Source organism: Triticum aestivum, chromosome 1D, assembly GCF_018294505.1.
Source record: "Triticum aestivum cultivar Chinese Spring chromosome 1D, IWGSC CS RefSeq v2.1, whole genome shotgun sequence".
NCBI lineage: Eukaryota > Viridiplantae > Streptophyta > Magnoliopsida > Poales > Poaceae > Triticum > Triticum aestivum.
In genome coordinates this window covers 54,156,299-54,182,087 of record NC_057796.1, presented here as the reverse complement: position 1 = coordinate 54,182,087, position 25,789 = coordinate 54,156,299, and the positions used below count along the sequence as shown (strand labels likewise).

The following is a 25,789-nucleotide window of genomic DNA, read 5'->3' as shown; positions in this document are numbered from 1 at the left end:
ACACACATATAGCAGCAAGCACCAATGGAAACATGCAAAGGTTACCGACCTATGTAAAAGTGGTGGAGAGGCCTGTGAGCTAGATACGCGCAATCTAGAAGAAGACTCTGAGGGTGATTTTGGTGAGGCGGTTGGGCAGGTAGGTAGCGATGCCGTTGCAGAGTTGCAATCACCTTCTTCTTGCAGCCCTGCTGCCTCTTGCTTTGCTCCAGTATTGCGTGCGCCGTCAACAATGTGTTCTATGGTGGGAGACAATGAGAGAGTTGGAACCTGGAAGCGGGGGTAGGGAGCCGAGCGGGCAATCTGTTGTTGGGGGCGTCGATGATGTGGATGCGCGGGAAGTCCAGGTGTTTCAACAAAGGGGCCGATTTTGGAGGAAGCGGTGAAACAAAAAGGCGAAAGCCCAGTAGATCAGAACCCACAATGCAAATGGGACAGCGGCTGTAAGCCTAAATTATTATCATTCGTAATTTATTTTACTCAATACTAAAGTAGGTGATCCTTAATACTAACGCGTAAACATGGTACCTCAATATGTCATCATGCATTGAAAAAAGATTAGTCATTTTCAATCTATTATGCCACTTGTATTAAATAAATATTTTATAGACATATAGTAAATCATATATATTTAAAGTTTCTGTTATCGCATTATTAATCGAAATGTCAACGTTTCAGTCCAACAAGCTTTTTTTGGGGTGGGGGGGGGGGGGGTGCGTCATTGCACCGGACACTATCATGTCATGTGTATCTAGAAACATGGTGTGTACTTTGCATACAATTTCTGAGTGGAAGAACAAAGACAGGATATTGTGATACCCGTATTAGACTATCTACTACTCCACCGGCTCCGTCCGTGGGTGTGTTCAAGGAGGTCGCACTCTACCGGTGGAAGTACTAATTACACTTGGGGCATTAGGTAGGTCACCGCTTGTCTCATCTTACATCATGTATGTCATTTAGATATAGAAACATATTGTACAATGAATTGTTTCTTAGTGTTATATCTAGCAGTTAATATTTCATGCTCCTAAAATTGTGTGATTAAAACTGAACTAGAAATATATATAGCTAAAAATGCCATCTTTTACAACAGATGGAACTATCTTATCTTTCTAAGTGAGAGCTCATCTCTTAGCTAAGAGAAGGCAAATCTTTTCTCATTTCTCTCTCATCCAACTCAATAATTATCCTGTGGGGCATTGCTAAGATAGCGACATTGACAAACCCTAACTGACTAATTAATGATCATGAATGTATATCGTCCAAATTATACACGTAAAAGGCTTGACTTGATGTATTGAGAAATTAAATTTTACTCTGATCTGCAATGACCAAGGAAACATCTACCATATATATACACATCATCTAGTCAAATCAAGAAAAACTGCGCCATGACAGTTATTTATACCATCTGCATACCAATAGCTGTCTATGAAGAATATCAAGACCTAGCTAGCCAGAGAGCTATTACATTAAGACTTGTGCTAATTTGATGGCAAGATCAAGGAAATTACACACGACGAGACCCATATGGCAGGATATTATGTTCACACCATGAGAAATACTGGTTTTCCTAAATAATGAACCCGCAGTTTCTACTATGTTTTGTTAAACTATGAAAAGCCAATACCATGGTATCTTTTTTTCCTCTTGTCTATGCGTATAAGGAGTAGTACATTTTTCTTCAGTTTGGAAAGGTGTCTGCTTTTTAGGTGAAATATGGTGGACATTTGCCATCCTGAACCATGGACACGAGGATCACATCCACATGTGACAGAAAATAGTACATTTCCCTCTTGGTTTGTCATGGAACTGAACTATATAAGGCGCATTATTGAAAGGTGAAAAAACTGTTAATACACTTTCAAATAATTATCCGTTCTATTATGTGTAATTTCTTGTTGCATACGCGATATAAATTTTCTTGACTGAGCACATCCTAGCAAATCTAACTAGGTCAAATTAAAGATTCAATGACACTGCCACCGATGAGAATGTACACATCGGCGCAATTAATTAGTTCTGCAAATAGAGTGGAATATACAATTTTTCCTCGAGAGACGTCATGATCGTCCTAATTACATGCAATTTCTACGATTTCACAATCCTTATAAGCCTATAAAAGGCGAACTTTTCCCAAGCGTTTGGCCATCAATAGCTCAAACTTGCTGCAGACGCCCAGTTAAGAATCAAGGCCTCTCCAAGTCCAAACAACATGTTCACCAAGGACGGTAAGCTAATTAACCTCCACTTATCATAACCGTATATTGCGTGCATGCAGACTAGCCCTATTTATATTTTCTGACACGCCATATATATGCAGTGCCTCTACTGAAAACTACATCACCTACCCGTCCAACCTATGTTCCACCACCAGGTGGCTCAGCATCGCCTTCTGACGATGGTTAGTACCGGCCGCCGATCTCAATTGCTCATTCGAGTAGTACTATCCCAGTCCCATTCATTAACTAATTAAGTTTCATATCAATTATTTGTTATGCAGTGATGCATACTAAAGATGTGCCTGGACCGAAAAATTCTGACGCCGGGAAGAAAGGTATTCATCCTGTTGGATACTATCACCATCGCTAGCCTCTCCAAATTTGCCTCATGTTACATTGATAAGCATAGCCAGCCTCCTAACATCTTAATCCCATGCATGCATGCAACTGGTTAAACTGATCGTATCCGTATACTACTCTCTAATTGATTGATATTGCCGTGCAGTTGTGACACCACATAACGCACCTGCACAGCCGGCAGAGGCATCTTCTACTGGTTAGTATACTCAACTACTCAAACATTCAAGCTTACTATTACGTCTCCAAGCAAGAGCAGCTACTGAGCTACATACTCGATCGTCGTGTGCATGCATGCATGCCCCATCATCCACGTCGGACTTGTTTCAATTCCCTGCCCACCTTTTGAACTAGCTTTCACATCCCTGTTCTCCAAAAGACTTCAGCTGATCTTTTTCTTCCATGACCAAATAGTCAATGGATTCTCTAATGTTTGTCTCTTGTGATTTTGCATGTGTGCAGGTGCAGCAGCTAAAGCTACAAGTCATTCCACACCGCCGCTGAAGGTATCAAGCAGCACAAAACAAAACAAGCCAACCTAGGTATACGAACTATAATTATTGCATATATTGTGCGTGTGGCTCCGCAGAAACCTGACACACTGAAATTTTATTTTGTTAGGCAAGGTTCCAAATTATTCTCAGCGGTGAATTCAGGATTCACATATATATTTTAATCCTCTCATGTGGATGGATCAAGAAGAAGAACGAGGTGATACGTATACTGAAGACACTAATAGTGTGTAAGAAGTTAAGAGGTGGAACAGAAATATGTATCAATCTATTGCATGTTTATAGTTTGTACTTCCTTTGGTGGATTTGTTCACTGACTTAAGTTGGTATGTTGGTATTGTATTGATTTCACATGTATTAATAAATTTGGATTGTACTAAGTTTATCTTCTTTTTTGCCATGGAATTAATGTATGTTTTTCTTCACAAACTTGTGAATTTTATCTTGAGCCATGTCAATACGTAACTTTTATCAGCCCCACATCAGATAAACAAGTAATCTATCACATTGACCTCAAACAAATTGAATACACTTTCATGGAAATTTATGTAAGTAATACAAACATTTTGGGGGGTTGGGAAAAATAACAGGTGACCCGTGGTGGGACCAGCTACCAATTATACTAGTCAAAATAACACTTGGAATTATTCAAAGGAATTTCAAATTTGCCAAAATGTATCTAAATTTACCGAATTCGAGCAAATTTTATAAAAAAATAATTTGTAAATACAGGTCGTTTTTCTTCTCTATGGGGAAGTGGGACATGTAGAGCTGGTTACTGGAGAATACGCCGAGTGAAAAATCTCTAAGTAATACAACAAGAAATTCCTTGCACAATGTACGCATATGCCATGTACTGTCTATGAGTGGCTCTTTCATGCCGACGGATGGGTCCGTGTGGTCGGGCAAGGATTCTCGGGAACTCTGCCAGGAGGATTATTTTTGCTTCATATTGATATTTGTTCGTCTGAACCGAAGCTCTCCCGAATTAAGGAGCCAATGAGCGAGAACACAACTAACTCACCACAGAAATGAGTTAGAAAGTTGAACTGGGATCGATTTAATGAAACAATGATTGCCGGTGATAGAGCAATATTATCGTTGCCTTGGTTACAGTAGAAAAACAGGCATGCATATCAGTATGACAGTATCTATCATTGAGCAATGCACAAATGGAAGATTTATTGTCCTGCAAACACATGCATTGACACGATCATGTAACATTATTGAAACAGAAAAAATATAGGACTCAGCTCCATCTGATTTGTATAGCATGCACGACTTTTAAGTCTTTATTTATATTTAAACTAATAAAATATGTGTAATATTTTATTGGTCCTTAAATTTCTACATAGACTAGTATATCTGCTCTAATTTTTGTAGCTTCTTTTAGAGAAACACCCTAGCTCATTTATTCATCGATAATAAAAAGTTTTACAGAGCCCGGGGGCTCCAAAATCCGGACATGCCACCCCGGTACTAATTCAAGAGGCTTTCTAGCAATATTATGGGCATCTACATTATCCTCTCTTCTTTCATAACAAAGCACTATATCTCCTAGCTCCTGCTCATACTCATGATCTCCTTGATGTCCATCACGTTTGTTCCTTCGAAAGTGCTCTTTTGATCCCGAGCACACATGATCCCTTCATGACCTGTAAAAGTCAAAAACTTCCTAAAAATATCCACACACAAAAAATCTTATTTTCTTTTTGTGATAAACATTGATGAATGTTTCAACTGTGCACACAAACTAGCGATGAAATGACATTCGTGGCGACCTGGGCGAAAAAAACTAAATCGATTTCAAAAGGCTTCCAACAATAGTTTTTTGGGAGCATCGATTTTTCTTTTTTTCCCAGACCCCCATGAATGTGATTTCATCACAAAATTCTGTACGCGGGTGAAGAATTCATCACTGTTTATAAAAAACAGATTTAAAAAAACTATTTTTTTATTTGGCTGTTTATCAATCAGCGTGTATGTGAGCTCGGGATCGAAAACCACATGCCCTCCTCCTCTACTTCCTTTATCAATAGCTCTAACAAACTCCGAGCAGCCCTGTGCAACCATCGCCTTCCAGAGGTCAAGATCCCGAGCTATAAACAACGACTCCTGACAAGCCAATAATTCTGCACAATTAGGACCAATGGTGACCTTGGTCACCAGGATGGAAGCCCCCAAGAAAACCCCTCCTACAGGGCCAACATCCCATCGTGACCAGGGTATTGGTTACCGCTCGAAATTTCGAGATTTACCATGGTTACCGCATATTTCGGACCCCCTTGGTAAATGGGCATTTCGAGCAAAAAAAATCGATTTTTTAAATTATTTTTTAATTCAAACTCTCAATGTATAATAAAGTATGGCAGCACTTGACAACACGCGTGTAGACAACGTTCCACTGGGCTAGTAGATCTTTTATGATAAATGTATGTTTAAGTGCTATCTATATCTATTTTGAAAGAATTTGAACTCAAAATTTAATTATAAATTTCGTTCAAAATTTGCTTGAAATTCCATGGTAACCGTGGTAACCATGTTTACCGGTCCCCCTCGGTAAAAATGCACCATTCGGTAACCAAAACCTTGATCGTGACCTCTACATGACTACGGAGGAAAACACATTATGGTTGAAATTTCACTTACCATATTTACAGTAGCATGATGGAACTGTGTGTATCCTATCCACAGTCCAATTGTGCATGTAATATTTACTTGTACTAGTTAGTGTAGTTAGAACCGACTCCAGTAACGGCAACTCGCGGGCTGCTGCTGCACGCCGGCCAGAATCGGAGGGACACCTGCTATGCCATATATGGATGAGTGCACAAGTGGGTGCAGGCGTGCCGAGATCGAGCTCAAGTGGCCAAGAGCGACCCGGCCAAGTATGTTGTCATCGTCAATGCTAGAGAGGCCACTATAAAAATTCCATGTTCTCACGTTTGAGTGGAATGAATATCTATTTGTCCGTGTGTACGTATGCACAGCTGGGAAGTAAGGAGTCAGCGAGTGAAATCACAGCCAGCTTGTTAAGATAGGGCCATTGACACACCCTAACTGCCCAATTAATGAGCAGGAGCGTATATCGTCCAAACTATGCACGTAAAAGACTTGACTTGATGTATTGAGAATTAAATTTAACTCTGATTTAGAACGACCAAGGAAAAACCTACCATATATATACACATCAGCTAGTCAAGTCAAGAAAAATCCGCCATGACAATTGTACCATCTGAATACTGATAGATGTTTATATAGAATATCAAGACCTAGCCAGCTAGAGAGCTACTACATTAACTCTCAAAAGACTTGTGCTAATTTGAACGGCAAGATCAAGGAAATTACACGCGGTCAGGCCCTTATTGCAGGATATTGTGTTCAAACCTTGAGAAATACATAGTTTTCCTAAATAAGAATCCACAGTTTCTACTATTTTCTTAAACTATGAACAATCCAATAGTACATTTTCCTTCAGTTTGTATCTGTTTTTAGGTGAAATATGGTGGACATTTGCCATCCTGAACCTGGACAAGAGGATCACATCCATATGTGAAGGAAAATAGTACATTTCCCTCTTGGTTTTCACGGAACTAAACCACATATGGTGCATTATTGAAAGGGACAAAAACCCTTAATGCACTTGACAATAATTATCCATCTTATTTGGTGTAATTCCAGGCGGCATACGCTATATGTATTTTATTTTATTTTATTGAAACTAAGGCAAAAGATTTGCCACATCGAATAATTAAGCAGAAGAGAATTGCCCAATAGATTGAGGAAAAATTGGGCGAAAACCGTTACAACATGGCCACATGTGGACTACTCCCAAAGCATGAATCTCCACGACCACCCCTCCAGACAAGCAAATAACCCCACTACAACCACAGACCTCAGGCCCATGGATCACAACGTTTCAAAAGAACCACTGTCGAAAACACATCAAAAAATACATCAGACAAGACACAACAACCCGAAAAGAAAAGAAAAATCTGTCAAGCAGTCACAAACACCTTGCTTATGGCGCCACTCTGCTTGATTTTTCTCCCTAATAATTTCTCCTTCAGGGTGACGGAACGATGGCTAGCGCACACCCTCTTGCTCTTGTCCCTGATTGCCTCCTCCTTCAGTAAGCAACCAGCTATCTTGCTAGATCTAGGGTTAGCAAACTCAAATATGGCCATTAATTCTCAAAAAAAATAGCAAAGAAAGCCTCAGAAACTTGCGATGATGCAACTGATATCACAACCTCATTACTCATAGGAACCACCTGGACGATGGGCTCGGGAGGTTGGAAGACAACACCACCCAAACCTCCACGCTCCACGAAGATGAGTGCCTTACTAGTTTGTGATGGTGGTGGTGTGGGTGGCGGTGCAACCACTATCAAAGTCACAAGCGAGTCTGCATGTACCATTTACAAAGGCGAAGCATGCTCCCCGCACATCATTTGTAGCTCGGGCATGATCTACAGCACCAGCACCAGAGCAACAATGTCGGTGATGTCCTCACTCCTAGAGGCAGTCGATGCAACATGCAACGATGACAAGTAGAGCTAATACGAGGGGAAAACATTCATAGAAGTCAGCTTCCTCTCTCTCTCTCTCTCCACACAATCAACATGGAGCTCGGTCGGGTGAGTGAAATCAGGCGCAATTATGAGCCTACCAAGGGTAGCCTCCACCCTCACCAAAAAACTCGTAACCTGCGCCAGGCAACCTTGCAACTCAAGGCGAAGCAGCTCAGCCTTCTCAGCCAAGACGAACTGCAAATTATTCTGACCGAGAAAAATCTTGGTAAATCTAACTGGGTCAAATTAAAAGATTCATTGACATTGGAATCCATCAGAATGTATACATCAGTGCAATTAATTTGTTCTGTAAGTAGAGTGGAATATACAATTTTTCCTCGAGAGATGTCATGTTCATCCTAATGGTATGCAATTTCTATGATTTTGTAATCCGTATAATCCTTTTGGTCATCAACAACTCAAACTTGCTGGAGACGGCCAGTTACAAATCAAAGCCTATCCAACTCCAAACAACCTCCACGCGAAGTAGTGTAGCCGACTAGCCGCCCCGCTCCTAGCCCCGCCGTTGGCCAGCCCGGCCACGGCGGCCACCGCTGCTCACGCCGATAGTCACTCCGACTGCGGTAGCCACCCTACTCCCAACCTCTTCTGCTCCCTTGGGTAAGACATGTCTTTATCGGATCTCCGCTTTGATAGAGGCCATGCCTTCAAGGATTGTATTTGGCGCTCTCTGAAACTTCCAATCAACTTTACGGCAGAAAATGGGCAACGAGAATTCTTTATGGTGGCTGAGTATACAAGATCCAAGATCCGTCTCACGGAGGAATCAGTAGGTACAATTCTCCTTTCCTGCTTCGGAGGACGAGCCTCTCTCTTCAAAGTTCAGAAAATTCGTGAGCCACTTTTCAAATTCTTGTTTTCTTCCATCAATGTTGGTTTTGCTATTTACAATGGAGGAAATGTCTCATTGCCTGAATTCAATCTTGGATTCCTCCTTTGGGGACCAAATGGGCCAAAGCATCGATCTTTGACCGATCCTGAGCAAGATGATGGTTGGATAGTTGTCTCTTGTTCAAGAAATGCAAATTCATATGCAGATGCTATTCGAGCTCCAAGGTATTACAATCAAGCGACAAATAATTTTCAAAATCAGAGGAATAGCATGGCAAAATCAACGGTAGCAGTTACTACGGTCTTTGATAGACTTCAGTTCCCTGTTGCTGGTAATAATGAAGCGGGAATTCAGCCTATTCAAAATGGAAGGGGAGCAATTTCAGGCAATATTGTTGTCCCAAGGCCCATTACAGCCCAATCTAAAGCCTTTTGTGTTCATGTCTATTGGTGGGCCATGAGAGGCCGGCCTGCAAGCCCAATCTAAAATATTTTTCTCAAACCTATGAATTTTATCTTGAGCGGTGTCAATCTGAAACATTAAACTCTGGTTCAGATAAACAAGTAATCTATCACATTGTGACCTCAAACGAACTAAATATACTTTCATGGAAAAGTAAGTAATTAATATCAACATTTTTGGGGGTTTGGAAAATTAACCAGTGGGACGCGGTAGGACCGCTTTCGAATGATATTAGTCAAATACAACTTGGAATTATTCAAAGGAATTTCAAATTTACCAAAAATTACCTAAAATTATTGAATTCGAGCAAACTTTGTAAAAAGAAGGTAAACACAAGCTAGTTACCAGAGAATATCCAAGACAAAAATATCTCAGCAATACAACAAGAAATTTCTTGGGCGATGTACGCATGGGCCATGTTGTGCTCTCTGTCGGTGGCTCTTTAATGCCAGCGGATGGCTCCGCGGGGTCGGGCATGATTCTTTGGAACTCTGCTAGGAGGATAATTTCCACTTCATATCGATAATGAAGCTCTCAAAGTGGAGGGCATGGCCCTGGAGTTTCAATGGATAGATCTCCCGTTTATCGTTCAGACAGATTCTTCGGTGGCCCTGTTTGCCTTGTGAGACCATACCTTGGCCCGCTCGGCGTATGGACATCTAGTTGATGAGATCAAAAGGTTGATGCAAGAATGGAAGTTTATGCCCTAGAAAGTAGCTTGAGACCAAAATAGGTTGGCTAATTATTTGGCAAATTTTGGTTGTTCTGAACACAGTACCAGAATAAAACTCCTTTATTCTCTGCAAAAAAAAGTGCTTCCTCGTTTTTGGTACCTTTCTACATATGACTGTAATCTTATTTTTATTTTATTTTCTGTGGGGACTATAACAATCATAGTTATTTGTTGTGCTGCATATATCATATAAGTGCAATGTCTACACATTTACTACTAATGAAACTGTGCAGGTCTATCTGAGCTTCTGCTAGTTCACCCTTTTTCCCATATATGTGTGGAAAAACATTATGATGGAAAATTCACTTCCGGGTAGCTAGCATGACATAACTTCCTGTGTCCAATATAGCATGCAAATATGCATCTCACTAAACAGAGTCTAGATTTTCTACGTGCTATGGTTGTGGCTTCATGCCACAATTGATTAAGAGAGAAGTGCATATATCAACCTTCAACTCTTTGGTCGGTCTAATATACACCCCTCATCTATTATACCATCTAAGTTGCACCCTCCAACTGTCAAAACCAGACGAATTACCCCCCTGTCTCGCCTTGACCCTGGTTTTGGTCCAGTCAGCACATGTTGACCAGGTCAACTCGTCCAGTCAGCATGCCATGTCAGCATTGAAATGAATGTATAATGCATAAGTCGATAATTTGAAAAATATCCTAATCTGCTGGTCAAAATTCGGCAGCATTTTGGTGCCATTTGGTACCATTTGAGCATCATATGAACAAATAAAAAGGCTTGAACAGAACTTGGTCACACATACATATATATAGGTCTGAAACACACATACATAGGTCTCACATACATATAGATAGGTCTGATACACACAAAGGTCTCACAAATAGGTCTGACACATAGGTCTCACATAGATAGGTCTGATCGACACCCAAATCTCACAAGCACACAAATAACTCTCAATTTTCAAATCCCAGCAAGCTTCGAAACCGAGCATATTTGGCCTTGCCAGTCCCCTTGCCTTTGTTACTACCATTGCTACTGCACCTCTCTTTGGTAACTTTGCTGCTAGTTGTCGCGCGAGAAGTACCAGTGCAAACATTGACATTGACATTCGAGCTTCCATGTACATTGAAGGTATTTCCAGAGAAATTATTTGACCTACTGTTGTTATTAGTTGGCGCCCTTCTCTTTGCTTGTCTTGGTGGTGCCATCTCCTCGGTGGCCCTTCTTTTGTGTGAAGTGCTTTGTTGTGAACTCTATAATAGAATAATTAGATGTACTACATTATATCAGCAGTGGTACAAAAAAGAAAGTACGGCAGAAAAATATGGTGAACGAGCTTACCAGAACAGGTGCTTCACTTGGTGGACGAGCACTTCCCCTAGGAGCACTAGGAGTAGCAGAAAGTGGAGCAGTACCACTAGGAGCAGAAGCAGATGGAGCACTAGCACTAGGCACTCCATTTCTTTGTTTGCAAGTTGTTTTGTTGTGTCCACTATGCTTGCACAAGCTACGCTTGATCACTGTGCCAACCTTGCTAACTTTGCTAGTCTTTGGTTTTTCTTCCTCTTCTCTTGTTCTACACTTCTTTTTCCTACCAGGCATATTGATGTGCCTAGGTGCTTTTGGTTTTGGTCTCTGAGACACAGGCCATGCAGCTCTTCCCTCAAGAGCTTGCAGACAATAAGCATAAGTTTTTTTGAAATTATCCACTCTGTAGCAATCAGCAATGTAATCATCCAATTTGTTTGTAGTGCAGTGTATGCAGCTGATGGCATGAGAGCAAGGAAGGCCTGACAACTGCCAATACCTACAACTACATGTCCTGTCATACAATCTGACAGTGTACCTATGTACTCTTGTCTTCACTTCATAAGCATCATTGCCATTAAAAATTGCATGACAATAAGCAGAATAATCTATGCTTTTCTGTAGCTTCTTCAGTACTTTTGGACAGATGATGCCAGTCCAACTTTCCATCTCACTTCTCATTTCTTGTATCCTGATCATAATTTGCTGCCTAATTGTTTCGAACATTGTTATCACAGGATATAATCTAGCCTCAACTATCCATTTGTTAAAAGTTTCAGAAATGTTGTTGTCCACAGAATCACAACAGCTTCCTAACCTGAACCAAGCCCTGCTCCAGTGTTGTGGGTCTGTGTTCATAACATCCCTTGCTCCATCAGGTGTGCATTGTGCTAACTTGGCCCTTGCAAGATTGAACAACATTGTGCAAGGTGCTTTTGCACAAGCCCAGAATAGCTTTTGCCAGTCCTTTTCCCTATATTTTTTCCTCCAGTTAGCATATATGTGCCTAGCACAATTCCTATGCTCTGCCATTGGAGCCCAGTGGTGAACAACATTCAATATTCCTTTTTGCAAAGAAGCCCTTCTTACAAGCATCAAAGCACACATAAAAGTGGTGGAATGTTGGTTCTTCAAAATCTGGGTGAAGCTTGACCACACAAGTAGTCCCAGGGTTGCTTCTAAGTAACTCAAGTTGGTAATCAAACACTTGGTTGTACTCTCCCTCTTTAGCCGCAAGCATTTTTCCAATGACAAGTGCTTTTGCTCTCTTGATTTTGGATATTGACACATTTGCAAACATTTTTTCCTGTATGGTTGACTTTAATTGCTGGATTGACCATTCTGGACTTGACATTATCGAACTCTCAAACTTTTCTGCAATCCGTCTACTTGTAACTAGTGCACTATCTTTCCTTTTTGGACAAGTGTGTTCCTCAGTAAATGAAGTAATCTGCCAACTTTCAAACTTTGATGTTTTCCTCAACAAACACACCCAAGGACAATGAGGCCATGTGCACTTTGCCCTTACTCTGACTCCCTCATCTTTTAAGAACTTGATTTCTTTTCTTTCCTTCAGTGCATAACGAATGATTGCATCTTTGAACTCCTTCTTCCCACTAAATGTCATACCCAAGGTGAACTTGATCACTTCTGCTTTACTATTAAACCTAGCATATTCAGACTCACGCTTGATAAGTTCACCATCACTATCCTCGTCATAAGATTCATCCTCTTCGGCACTTGAGTCATCTTCATAATTGCCTTCAGGTTTAACTACATTCAATGCTTCAAACTCATACTCAAGTGCAAGTTTTTCAGCTGCCATCTTCTTGCTCTTTTTGAATTTCTTGTAATCTTGCCTAATAGCATCTGCCTCATCGTCATCTGATGAACAATCTGGTGGCACAAAGTCACTATCATCGGAGCTGCTTTCTACATCAATTGGCTTTTCCTTTGCGGACTTCTTCTCATCAGCAGTAGCTACATACTCGTCTTCAGCCCAATCTTCTTCCTCACTAACTTCTTCATCTTGCATGGCTGGATCCTCGACATACACATCAGCCACACCTGCATCTGTTGTACATGCTGACAGTGTTTCAACAGACTTGTCCTCAGACAGCATCAACAACCCATCAAATAAATCCTTCCCAGGGAAGAGCCAGTGCAATTGTTGTCCGTCCACTGTGACATAATGCTCACTCAAACATTGTTGAATTCTCTGTAAGCTCAAGATTGCTCGATCTAAAAAGGACATTGCTTCTTTGCCCCCCACATATTGTACTGTCTTCCCGTCATTGATAAATTCCCCATTGAAATGAAAACGGACAGCAATACAATCTGCTGGATCCATAACCTATGATTGCAAAAAATAAATGAGATCAAATCACTTTGTTGCAGAGGACCCAAATCATCCCTAAGTGAGCCTTATGAACTATTCTGTGAAAGATGGAGAAGATGGCAGAAGTGGGCGGGGGAATATTGCTCACCTAATTCTTCGCGTCCTCAACCTCGTGTCCGAGCACTGGAAGAACTTGGCAAGCTACGGCGGCGACGATACTTCACCGTCGAGATCAGCCTAGGAGCTGCGGGCTCTGCTTGGAGTTGGGGTAGGAGCTCTGCCCGTGGAGGGGATAACTGGAGGAGGCGGTGGAAGCGTCAGATCGGCCGGTGGCGGGAACAACTCAGGCGGCGGTGAGGAGAGACCGGGGCGGCGGCGCTGGTCTCCTCGGGAGAGATCGGGGTGGCGGCGTCGGTCTCCTCGGGAGAGATCGGGGTGGCGGTGGGGGAGGAGAGGGCGGCGGTGGGGGAGAGGGGCGGCGGTGGGGAGAGATCGGGCGGCGGTGGGGAGAGATCGGGGCGGCGGCGCTGGTTTCCTCAGCGCCAGGCGGCGGTGGGGAAATCTGAGAGAGAGATGAACGAGAGAAAGGGGGTGCTCGGGCTGTGTAGGTTAAGTCAGACGTGGCATGCTGACTGGACGAGTTGACCTGGTCAACATGTGCTTACTGGACCAAAACCAGGGTCAAGGCGAGACAGGGGGTAATTCGTCTGGTTTTGACAGTTTGAGGGTGCAACTTAGACGGTATAATAGATGAGGGGTGTATATTAGACCGACCAAAGAGTTGAAGGTTGATATATGCACTTCTCTCATTGATTAATATGTCAAGATAGATTGAGCGAGGTGGCCCTCAAAGTTTAGAAAGATCAACCGAGATCAATTAATGAAACAATGATTACAGTAGAAAAAGAGGCATGCATGTCAATGTGACAGTATCTATCCCATTGACCAATGCACAAATGGAAGATTCGATGTCCTATGAAACATGCATTGACTTTATTAAGACAAGAAAAAAACTATAATAAGAACTCCATCCAGATTTGTATAGTGTGCAAAGGTTATAAATTTGACTAATAAAATGTGTGTAATATGGCCCTCAAAGTTTTACGACATGATGTACTAGCTCTATCCCCATTTACTGCCCCCCCCCCCCCCCCAGAATATTTTTGGTCATATTTAGATCATGATTTCAACTAATAAAATATAAGTCATATGTAGCAAAAACAATATCATAAGAAACTACATTCAAATAAGAATTCGACAATATAATTTTTTGTGACATGCATGAAAGTTTGGCTAGTCAAATATATGTCCATATTTTTGACCCAAAATACGAGGGGATTAGTAAATAAGGGCAGAGCTCTTTTTTTTAGGGGTAGGACAGAGCTAGTAGTACATAGATATATATGCCTAGAAATATGGGCTACGTCTGTATCTCGCCTCTTGCGAGCGAGAGGGAGCGGTTGCCCACTTCGCGCTGGGTGGGACGGCCCAGCATAGCGTACGATTGCTAGTTTTTTCTTCCATCGAAGTATGGTCTATAGTTTGATATGCTACAAGCTCTTTTTTTCAAGGGTATGTACAATTTTGTTAGCTCTAAGAAATACTATGTGCAGTTTAGTTAGCTCAAAGGAAGTAGAATTTTCCATTTTAGATGTACTAATTATTTTTAAATAATTATTTTTAATGTACTAAATTTACAAAAAAAAAGCCATATATTAAACTGTTTCTCAATTTTTTAAAAAGTTTGTCACGTGTTAAAATTTATTTATCATGTATTTGATAAATGTTCAATGTCTATTTTAAAATATATGCATAATTTATGGAAAATGATCATCGTATATTTAGAAAATTGATCTTGTATTGACAATTTTTAATCATATTTATAAAAAAATCATAGTATAATTTTCGAAAATATTTATCATTTATTAAAAATCATGTTTTAAAAATTATTCATCATACACTAAAAAATACCCATCTTGAATTTTTTAAATATATATATTAGAAAAATTATGTCATGTATTAAGAATTGTTCTTGTTTTAAAAATGTTCATCATGCATTTTGAAAAGTGTATAGCATAATTCAAGAAAAATCATGTATTCATAATTGTCAATTATGGATTTTAAATATGACCACCCAACTAACAAATATTCATTTAATTTTGAAATGTGTTTGTGCATTTTGAAAAAGCGTTCATATGTTTTAAAGTGTTCATAGATTATTCATAAAAATGAAAGCCAAAAAAGAACACAAAGAAGAAAATATAAAGATAAAAAACAAGACAAAAACAAGAACATAAAATAAAAAGGAAAAGGAAAAGAAATTGGGAAAGGAATGAAAACAACAGAGAAACCAGACTAAAAAACTCATTGAAAACCTAGACCAGAGAAACAAAGTAAAAAAATTGAACCTACGAACCAACGAAATAACTAGTTAAGGTTAACCCCTTGCAAAGGTCAATCTTCATCTTCACAGGTGCTAAGAAGTGGTGCACTGCAGTGTGCCAATTGTGTAGGAGTTTTCCTTTTATTCGTAGATTTGTTTATTTAAAATGTTTTATCTTCTCAATCGTGTGTCCAAATACCAAACCGTTTTCACTGTTGGATTTATCATGTCAGGATCTTCGAAAGTTGATCCCATGTTAATAGGTTTCGACGAACTTTTTTATGTGAAAACCGAAAAAAAAGTAAGCCAGAAAACCAGAAACGGAAAAGATCGAAAACAAAACAAAAAAAACAAAAAAATAAATACCAAAAAACTAGAGGAAAAAATCATAGCCCGAAAACACTGTTGTGTTCTCACTTTTTTTAGAAGCACATGCTATGCTTTCCCCTTCTCGCGGAAGCACATCTATGCTTTTCCCTTTTCGAGAAGCATGGGTTGTGCTTCCTGTGAAAAGAAAATACTATCATTTTCCTGGTTTATTAGTCCCCATCGTATTTTGTGTCATATTTCACTATAATTTGAACTAATAAAATATAAGTTATATGTAGCAAAAATAATTTCATTAAAAAAGTATGCTCAAATATGAATCCAACGATATTTCTTTTAGGACATGCATTAACCTTCTGTTAGTTAAACTAGTCAAAATTTGGCACAAAATTACAAAAGGGGGCAATAAACCGGGACAGAGGTAGTATGTGCTTCTTGTGGAAGAAAACACAGGATGTGCTTGCCCCGTTTTCGGGAAGCACATGTTGTGCCTTTTTGGTAAAGCGCTTTCAAAACAACACTTTTTTCCTCCAAAAACTAGGAAAAACCAGGCAAAAACCGAAAAACCAAAGAAACCAAAAAACTAAAGCCCAAATTTTTTCAGAGAAAAAAATAAACAAGATTTATAGGGAGCACCCAACACATGACACATGGCAGCGGCTAGACGCACCGCTTGGTGCGCTCCCAGGCCAAAAAACGGGCCCTTGTGGGAGCACCCCCCGGGTAACCTTTAGCTAGTTGCACCAACAAACTAGCCATCGCGCCTAAAACCTGGCCCCCACTCCAAAGAAAGCTGGCCCACACACAAAGAAATGAACGCCGCGGCTTAAGGGGCCGCAGCTCAAAAATTGCCGTGTGTAGTCGAGCAATTGTTCCCACTCACAATTGGCGAGATATAGTGTTTGCGCTGTATATGGGCGCATGTTTGACGCCATGGACGAGGTCACGCTCGCAGGCGACTGAACTAGGTTGGTCCAGTAACAGTTTCGTACTGTTTTGTTCATGCACAGCAACTCCATCGTGTGTTTTCGGTTATGTGTTGCTCGTAGGCGACCGAATTGAGCCGTAGCAATAGCAGGTTTCATGATGTTCCGTTCGTGCGCAGCAACTAAGCATTTTTTTCTGATTTTTTGTTTGTACTTTTGTTCTGGTTTTGTTTTGGTACTCTGCCATCCGCTTTTTTTTATATACTCCTCCATCCTGTTCTTGGAATACTTTGGAAGGTTCTATGCATTTTATTTTCATTTCCCTGTTTTTTCATTTGCTCGGTTTATTTTCTTTTTTCTTTTTCTTTTATTATGTTTATTTATAAATCTACTCTTTTTTCATACATGGACATTTTTTTAAACATGGCGGACTATTTTCAGTGTATGTTGAACATTTTTGTAATATATGATGAATATTTCTTAAATATATAGAAATACTTTTTTTATATAATGTGAAAATAATTAAATACACACTGAACATTTAATAAACAGAGACTGAAGATTTTTTTAATATATGGTGAACATTTTCTAAATACACATTGAACATTTTTTAAACACAATGTGCAGATTTTCTAAATACATATATTTATTGAAATATGTTCTGTACATTTCAATTTATTTCATCAGTATATTTGTGTAAATATATTTTATGAATTTTTTATTATATTTAGTTGATGTATTTGCACAAAAAATAGAACAACGTAAGTGAGCCGCTACACTTCAGCACATTTAGGCTGATGTGGGTGTTTCCTTGCCTACCTGACGCCTACGTGTGTCATATAGAAGGAATCCTGTGTATGTGCCCTAATGGGAAGACTAATTCATGTTTTTAGTAGAACAGGGTTGTTCTTTCATTCAAAACATTCAACGGAATACAACAAATATCGGGTAAACTACCCAGCCACATGTAAGGCTGCAGCAGCTTTAACTAAGCTATGAGCCACTCCAGCTGACTCCCTGTGCTCATGTACTACTGTAGCTTCATTAGAAAACCTGGAATGATAATCAGTCTCACGCAAAATCATAGCTACAGCAAAAAAAATTGCCAAACCAAACATTGTCCTCGCCGTTAGCCATACAGATCCACCGCCGGTTGATTATATGTTTGGAGAGGCGGCGGTATGATTATATGTTTGGAGAGGCGCCTACCGCCGCAGCCTGTTGCCATCAAGAGACGCAAGCGGATCATATACGAGGACAACCTTTGTTTCCATAAGCACCTTCCAACTTTTTTCAACCACACACTACCACAAAGTAATGTGTTTACAACCTTAAAAAAAACTCATGTTTTTACAGACTCCCTTTGTAAGCACGTGCAATTGGTCATGGAAAAAGGGTAAGACATTGAACCAAATATGCAAGCACATGTACAGCAGCAACATGTAAAAGGAGAGGAGGAAGCAAAGCCATGTAAATTGACTTCCGGAGATATTTGGCGTCACTGAAGAGCACATCTACAGCAGCAACATGTAAAAGGAGAGGAGGAAGCAAAGCCATGTAAATTGACTTCCGGAGATATTTGGCGTCACTGAAGAGCACATCTACAGCAGCAACATGTAAAAGGAGAGGAGGAAGCAAAGCCATGTAAATTGACTACCGGAGATATTTGGCGTCATGGAAGTATCCTAAAATACTATGAAGCTCATGTCCAAGACGACAGATGACAAGCTCAGGCTCTCAGGCTCTCAGCAAAGGGACACATGAATACTGGCACCTACAAACAAAGTTGCCCCCTCCAGCCATTCAACCATATCGGGATGGGGAATACGCAGCTTGTTCTTGATCACAACATCATGATAGCAAAAGCCAGAAACACTATTTTGATTTGCACTGGTGCCCCTATGATATACTACTAGTTCCTATATATCTTTCCTGGGTCGGTGAACTTGAGCTGCTGACTGCTGGTGCGCTGATCTTCGTGTTCCTCAGGACTTTTGAGATGTGAGCGAAGGGCAGGCCTCATCGGAGAAGAAAAACAACACGCGTCATGCAAAACAACATGTGAAGATTTATTAAGTATGGTGTGTCAAAAACCAATCTCTAGTCGGATAATCGTAATAACACGCAAATTAGTGTCTACAAATAATGTCACTCTTCCTATGATGACATAATTAATAGAACTGAACATATTTAAAATAAGACTCTCCAGTAATTCTCTATATAAGAATATTTTAGAGCGAGAACATTGTCCGCATGAAAAATGAAGTAGCGAGAGCTACTTTGAAGAAATCTGGAGGTGTACCATTAGCCATCATTACTATAGCTAGTATTTGGGTTAGTAATAATCAAATAGAGCAAACAATGATTGGTTGTGCTTGCTCAATGCTATGGGTTGTGGGGTTACAATAGGTGCTAGTTTGAAAGAAAAAAAAAGATATTATTGCTCAGCTATTATGATCTGCCTTCTCATCTAAAGGCTTGTTTATTATCTAAACATATTTCCCAATAGTCCAATGGCTCATGAAGTGGAAGAATTATTATAGTTGTATGGTGCGGTGGGGTGAGACATGTTTAGTCGTCCGCTGCGGCTGCCCTATCGACATGTGGCGATCACTTGTTTATGATCTCTCTCAAACTTCCAGAAATATGCTTATATGTAATAAACTAGTCTTCAGATGAGAAGCAAATCATAACAATTGGAGCAACGATATCCCTTTTATTTTCTTCAAAATAGCATCTTCTGTAACCTCATGAGGCATAAAATTGAGCAAACAAAACTAATAATTTTTTTGATCCATTTGGTATATTACTAACCAAAATAGTAGCTATAGTAATAATGGTTATGGTACGCTGCCACATTTCTTCGAAATAGCTCTCGATATTTTCTCCAATTCACATGAACATATGTTCTCGTCGTGATATATTTTCTATAGAAAATCATTTGAGTCTTATTTGAAAGAGGTTTCTCATGAACTATGTATCACAGAAAAAGTGATATGCTTCAAAGATACTAATTTTGCATCTTGTTATGATGATATCCAACTACAACTAAAACGTATACAAACAACACTTAATCTTCACCTTTTCTCTACCCAGATGTGATCAATAATCATAAGGTATTTACAAAAAAAATATAAATATTAATTGGCACATCAATTTATTTAGACACAAAAACTAAAATGAACTATAGGAATTTAGAAATCGCAATGAAGATAATGAATTATCAACATTGTGCTAGCTAGGAAGAGTAAAAAGGCAGCTAAATTGGATTAAAAAAAATTGGCATAATAGAAGTATCACGGACTAAGAGATGAAGAAAAAAATTCAGAGCCATTTGATTCTCTTTTAAATAGAATAAAAGACGAGTACTATGTGCACGTGCCTTTTGTCCATTAGAAACTCACCAAGTTGGTTAATGAGTATGGTGTGACAAAGACCAATCTCTACAGTCAAATAATCATAACAACATGCAAATCAGTGTCTACGAATAATGTCACTCTTCCCATGATGAATAGGTGTCCGCATGAAAAATGGAGTAAGTAGCGAGAACTTTTTTGAAGAAATGTGGAGGTGTATCATTAGCCATCATTACTATGGCTAGTATTTTGGTTAGTAATAACCAAATAGAGCAAATAATGATTGGTTGTGTTTGCTCAATGCTATGGGCTGTGGGGTTACAAAAGATGCTAGTTTGTAAGAAAACAAAATGAAAATAATATTACTGCTCAGCTATTATGATCTGCCTTCTCATCTGAAGACTTGTTTATTATATCTAAACATATTTCTCAGCGGCCCAATGGCTCTTGAAGTGGAAGAATTATTATAGTTGTATCAATGATGTTCTCTTCTGCACGGGATCTGCTTGTGATCTCTCTCTCAAACTTCCAAGAATAGCTTATATGTATAAACTAGTCTTCAGATGAGAAGCAGATCATAACAATTAAGCAACAATATCACTTTCATTTCGCTCAGCTATTATGATCTACCTTCTCATCTAAAGACTTGTTTAGCGGCCCAATGGCTCTTGAAGTGGAAGAATTATTGTAGTTGTAGCAATGATGTTCCCTTCTGCACGGGATCTGCTTGTGATCTCTCTCTCAAACTTTCAAAAATATGCTTATATGTAATAAACTAGTCTTCAGATGAGAAGCAGATCATAACAATTGAGCGACAATATCCCTTTCATTTCCTTCAAATATAGCATCTTTTGTTACCTCATGACACATAAAATTGAGAAAACAGAATCAATAATTTTTTGCTCCATTCGGTATATTACTAACCAAAATAGTAGTTGTAGCAATAATGGCTATGGTACACCACCACAGTTCTTGAAAATAGCTCTCGATATTTTCTCCAATTCACGAAACATATGTTCTCGCTATGATATATTTTTCTGTAGAAAATTATTTGGGAGTCTTATTTGAAAGAGGTTTCTTATGAATTATGTTATCACAGAAAAAGTGAGATGCTTCAAAGATAGTAATCTTGTATGTTATGTTATAATTATTCAACTACAAAGATTTTTTTTTTTACAAACAACACTTAATAAATCTTCACATTTTCTTCTCCCCAGATGTGATCAATAATCATAAGGTATTTACAACAAAAAAATTAAAAATATTGTGCTATCTAGGAAGAGTAAAAAGGTAGGAAATTTATATTAAAAAGAGGAAATGACGTATTAAAAGTACCACAGAAAAAGAGAGGAAGAAAGTAATTTCATAGCCAGTTGATTCTCTTTTAAATAGAATGAAAGAGGAGTACTATGTGCCAATCAGTGATACTTTTAGTAAGTTCCAGCGGATTCAGCACATTCACAAGCCTTCTTTAGATATGTACCAGATAAGCTACTGAAATAAGTTCAGGACCAAGAATTGATTTTACGTATATTAACTCCAGTTTAAAAGATTATACTAACAATTAAAGGGCGTCCGATTTTCCATGATAGAAGGAAATACAGTAAGCTCCACAACTTCACAAGCAGTTTCTCACCCAAAAAAAACTTCACAAGCAGTCAAAGGTGCAAGCAAAGAAATACTATGCTCAAGCAGAAAGTTTGAGACACCACTATAACCAAGCAAAGAAATGCAGCAAGTATGCAAGCATACTTTCGTGTTGAGCCAGTAACTATTGAAGAGAAAGCTCGGGAAGATCTTACCTTGCAGTCCGGAGGTGCTCGGAGGGAGGCCAGATCGATGCAGTGAAGAGATCTGGATCAGGGAAGACCAAACATGTGATGTGATTCCAGATCGATGCCAGATCAAACCGGAGGAAACAGTAAGCTTGTCGATGCCACATCCAACCGGAGGAAATTGCTTCTCGATGCGAGATCGGGCCGGAGGAAATAGTAAGCTTGTCGATGCCAGATGTGATTCCAGTTGACGCGAAGACGGCGACCTCGCCTCGTGACCACAAGGCTGCAGCAGGGTGCGACCTGGCGGTGGACGAGATCTCGACCGGGATCCGTGAGGAGGAGAGACGACGCCGAAGGCAGAAGGTTGAAGAAGAGCAGCCTGAACGAACACCGAACGGCAGCTCTCCGCCTCCAGTTCGCGACGCTGAAGAAGTTGACAGCAGAGCAGATCGAGCTCTGCAAAGCAAGAATCCGGATCAGATCCACAAGAAATGGACGCCGAAAAGGAGAAGGAAAAGAAGAGCATAGATCGAGAGCGAGAGCATGAATCTGCAGGACGGTGCGAGGAGAGACGAGCTACCTTTGGCGCTGCCGCTGGTGCTAGCGCCGACGAGATCTGCGGTGGAGGAGAAAAGTCGTCGCCGCAGACTGAAGTGAAACGAGTAGATCCGGATTCAGATCGGGAGTGAGCTGACGGTGCGTGGGCTCCGCGGTCACATCACTCTACTAGTTACCCGCACGCCCAGGGCCTGCCGATAGACGCTTTTTATGGCCGTCCGAGGCTATCGCTTTCAGGTCGATGGTGTGATTTGTTTTTTTAGAGAGAGAAATGTTTTGTTACTCTTTGTTGCAAACTGGCTGCCACAAGGGCCCACCTGATTTAGGCCCGTGGCGACCCATTTCATATGTTTAGGTCCGCAAGGTGGCCACGGCACAACACACGGCCGCAAACGCAAAAACTCTCTGTCACATGTTGATCTAGACGTATTTCTGCCGCAAATTTGGGTCCTATTTGCGTTCATACAGACGTGAGACAGACATGTCGCACATCCTTTTGGTGTCCGCTTTGCACGTCAGCCGCCCAACCATCTGTTCGAAATATGAGCAATTTATCAAATGATTTTATTAATATAAATATTAGATAAAGCATGACTAATATAACATGGATAAAATTAGTCATGCGATCTGACAGTGAGAAGGTAAATAACATCTGCATATATGAACTGCAACCAAACATGTCTAAAGCAGATAGTAGAACAGGTTGCATATATGGCATAGAACCTATCATATGTAGGACAGACACTAGAGCAAAGAACTGCGACAGGACCTCTAACAGAAAAAGCAAGAACACGTATGGAACAGCAGCAGCAGCAGTAGCACTGGACTTGGGGTCGGTGTCCTCGCCAGCCATGTCGTCGAGAAGGTTGTCGACGTCGAGGAAGAAGTCGTCGTCGGGGAAGAAGTCGTCGGAGTCCGAGGCGTCCGTGACGAAGAAGTCAGTAGTCGCGTTGAGCGCTCCCCAAAAACCTTATCACCCTTCTCCCGTACAGGACTCAAAGAGGTGCGGTTTCGGAGGCCTACTGTCCCGACCTGCGGTGCACGCCGCAAGCCGGGATGGGGAAGATCGTAGCAGCAGCGCAGTGCTCAGGAACTTTGTGGCGAGGGGAAGGATCTTCTGGGTGCGTCTCTCTGAGAGGAGCGACCTCCCTTTTATAGGCGCAAGAGAAGGAGGCGAGAGGCTACGCCGGGAGCTGAAGAGAATGAGGGAGACGAAACGAACAGGCAGCAGGCGAAGAGGTGCGCCGTTCGTATTCAATCTCCACTACAGCAAAAACGTTTCAGCTTCCGCGTGACCTTTCGTATACCCGTCGTGCGTGGCAAAAATTTAGACATCGGCTCGGCTCATTCCCGCAACCCGCGGCGCATCGTGACGAGGCGGGCGGCGGAGGAGGAGCGCGCGTGGATGTCCCTCTTGTTCTCATCCTCATACATGTGGAGAAAGTGCCTCCCTTATAAAGAGGTCCAACTCCCTCTAAACTAGCATTGTGGGACTAAACTTTAGTTCCACCTCTTGCCTTGCACGAATGGGCTGCGTGGGCCTCTAGGATTTATTAGGAATTTCTGAAACTGCTATTGGGCTAGGCCCAAAATTGACAAAATTCCAGCAATCCCCCACCAGATCCTGGAGACACACAGAATTTGCCTTTGGTTCCAAAATACTGTTTTATGTACCGGTACTGCGGTTGAGACTATTAAGTTGAACTTCCACCTAGAACTGTATGCTACACTAGTAAGCAACTTGAACAGTGGACTGGGTCTTGAACTGCAAGTTTTCTACGAATCTAGCTTCACATAAAGCCTTGACCGATACGTGGCTACCATGGGTCTTCCCAGCGGGTGGAGCTTATGCGTCATACTCCGAGACCTTTCATGAGTTTACTAGAGAGAACCCTACTCTCATAGATTGCGACGTTTAACAATCAGACTCATATAGGTGTGTTCTTCAAAAGATGTTCTGCAGGACAACATCTCTGCTTAAATGAGCCACTTAGAACACATTAAGATATACATCAACCTGCCATGCAGTTTTAGGGGAGTATTGCATCTTCATGGAGTGGTATTGTTAATAGTAAGGATACTCTCCTCTCAGTTGATCAACAGCTTGTTTTCCACATCTAATTCACGAGATCTCCGATCACAAAGAATAGGTTACCACTGTGAACAACTCATATTGTGGGTCTCATATCCATCTCCCTCGATGCATTATCTATCACATTACGTGATAGACCCTTAGTAAAAGGATCTGCCAGATTTTTAGACGTTTGGATATAATCCAATGCAATAACTCCGGAGTTTCTTATTTTCCTGACAGACTTTAACCTTCTCTGAATGTGTCTTGATGACTTCATGTTATCCTTTGAGCTGCTCACTTTCGTGATCACAGTTTGATTGTCGCAGTTCATAAGGATACCCAGTACAGGTTTCTCAACAACCGACAAGTCATTCAAGAGCCAACGAAGCCAATCTGCTTCGACCGTAGCTGTATCTAGTGTTGTGAGTTCTGCTTCCATTGTTGACCTCGTTAAGATGGTCTGCTTGCAAGACTTCCAAGAAACAGCGCCACCTCCATGAGTGAATACATATCCGCTCGTGGCCTTTATCTCATCAGCATCTGAGATCCAGTTTGAGTCACTATACCCTTCAAGCACCTTTGGGTGCCCGGTGTAGTGAATTCCATAATTCACAGTGCCTTTCAAATAACGCAAAACTCTCTCTAGAGCTTTTCAATGCACATCTCCTGGTTTTGAGACAAACCGACTCAGTTTGCTAACAGCAAAAGAGATGTCAGGTCTTGTAGCACTGGCTAAGTACATAAGCGAGCCAATAATCTGAGAATATTTCAATTGATCTCTAGCAATTCTTCGATTCTTTCGAAGTAACACACTCGCATCATATGGTGTTGGAGAGGGCTTGCAGTCACTATAGCCAAAGCGACTCAAGATCTTTTCCACATAGTGAGATTGAAGCAATGTAATCCCACCATCATCGTCTCTCAACAACTTGATGTTCAGAATGACATCAGCCACTCCTAAATCCTTCATCTCAAAACAACGAGATAGGAAATCCTTGACCTCCTTAATAACATTCAGATTTGTTCCGAAAATCAGTATGTCATCAACATACAAG

The 25,789-nt window shown here is 40.6% G+C and overlaps 2 protein-coding genes and 1 long non-coding RNA gene across 3 annotated transcripts; 1 reads left to right on the top strand and 2 right to left on the bottom strand.

The window, feature by feature from the left end:
* The first annotated feature begins 2,154 nt into the window (after positions 1–2,154).
* Positions 2,155–3,491, top strand: LOC123165047 (protein TonB). The gene is made up of 6 exons (XM_044582676.1): positions 2,155–2,234; positions 2,327–2,407; positions 2,507–2,560; positions 2,731–2,781; positions 3,045–3,124; positions 3,204–3,491. Exons 1-5 carry the CDS (start codon positions 2,219–2,221, stop codon positions 3,122–3,124), a joined length of 282 nt encoding a protein of 93 aa, XP_044438611.1. The 5' UTR covers positions 2,155–2,218; the 3' UTR covers positions 3,204–3,491.
* Positions 3,492–10,454: 6,963 nt separating this feature from the next.
* Positions 10,455–13,823, bottom strand: LOC123180258 (uncharacterized). The gene is made up of 3 exons (XM_044592251.1): positions 13,481–13,823; positions 11,028–13,347; positions 10,455–10,939 (listed from the first exon to the last, which is right to left on the bottom strand). Exon 2 carries the CDS (start codon positions 13,342–13,344, stop codon positions 12,013–12,015), a length of 1,332 nt encoding a protein of 443 aa, XP_044448186.1. The 5' UTR covers positions 13,345–13,347; positions 13,481–13,823; the 3' UTR covers positions 10,455–10,939; positions 11,028–12,012.
* A 4,772-nt stretch (positions 13,824–18,595) lies between these two features.
* Positions 18,596–22,834, bottom strand: LOC123180257 (uncharacterized). The gene is made up of 2 exons (XR_006490830.1): positions 22,683–22,834; positions 18,596–22,558 (listed from the first exon to the last, which is right to left on the bottom strand). It is a non-coding gene; the product is annotated as an uncharacterized lncRNA (long non-coding RNA).
* Positions 22,835–25,789: the final 2,955 nt, after the last annotated feature.

Excerpts from the sequence above, each read along its gene's own strand:
- LOC123165047 (XM_044582676.1), top strand. Across the intron at positions 2,408-2,506 it reads AGCATCGCCTTCTGACGATG|TGATGCATACTAAAGATGTG; the intron begins GTTAGTACCGGC and ends TTTGTTATGCAG. Across the intron at positions 2,561-2,730 it reads TTCTGACGCCGGGAAGAAAG|TTGTGACACCACATAACGCA; the intron begins GTATTCATCCTG and ends ATTGCCGTGCAG.
- LOC123180258 (XM_044592251.1), bottom strand. The coding sequence starts at position 13,344 with ATGGATCCAGCAGATTGTATTGCTGTCCGTTTTCATTTCAATGGGGAA.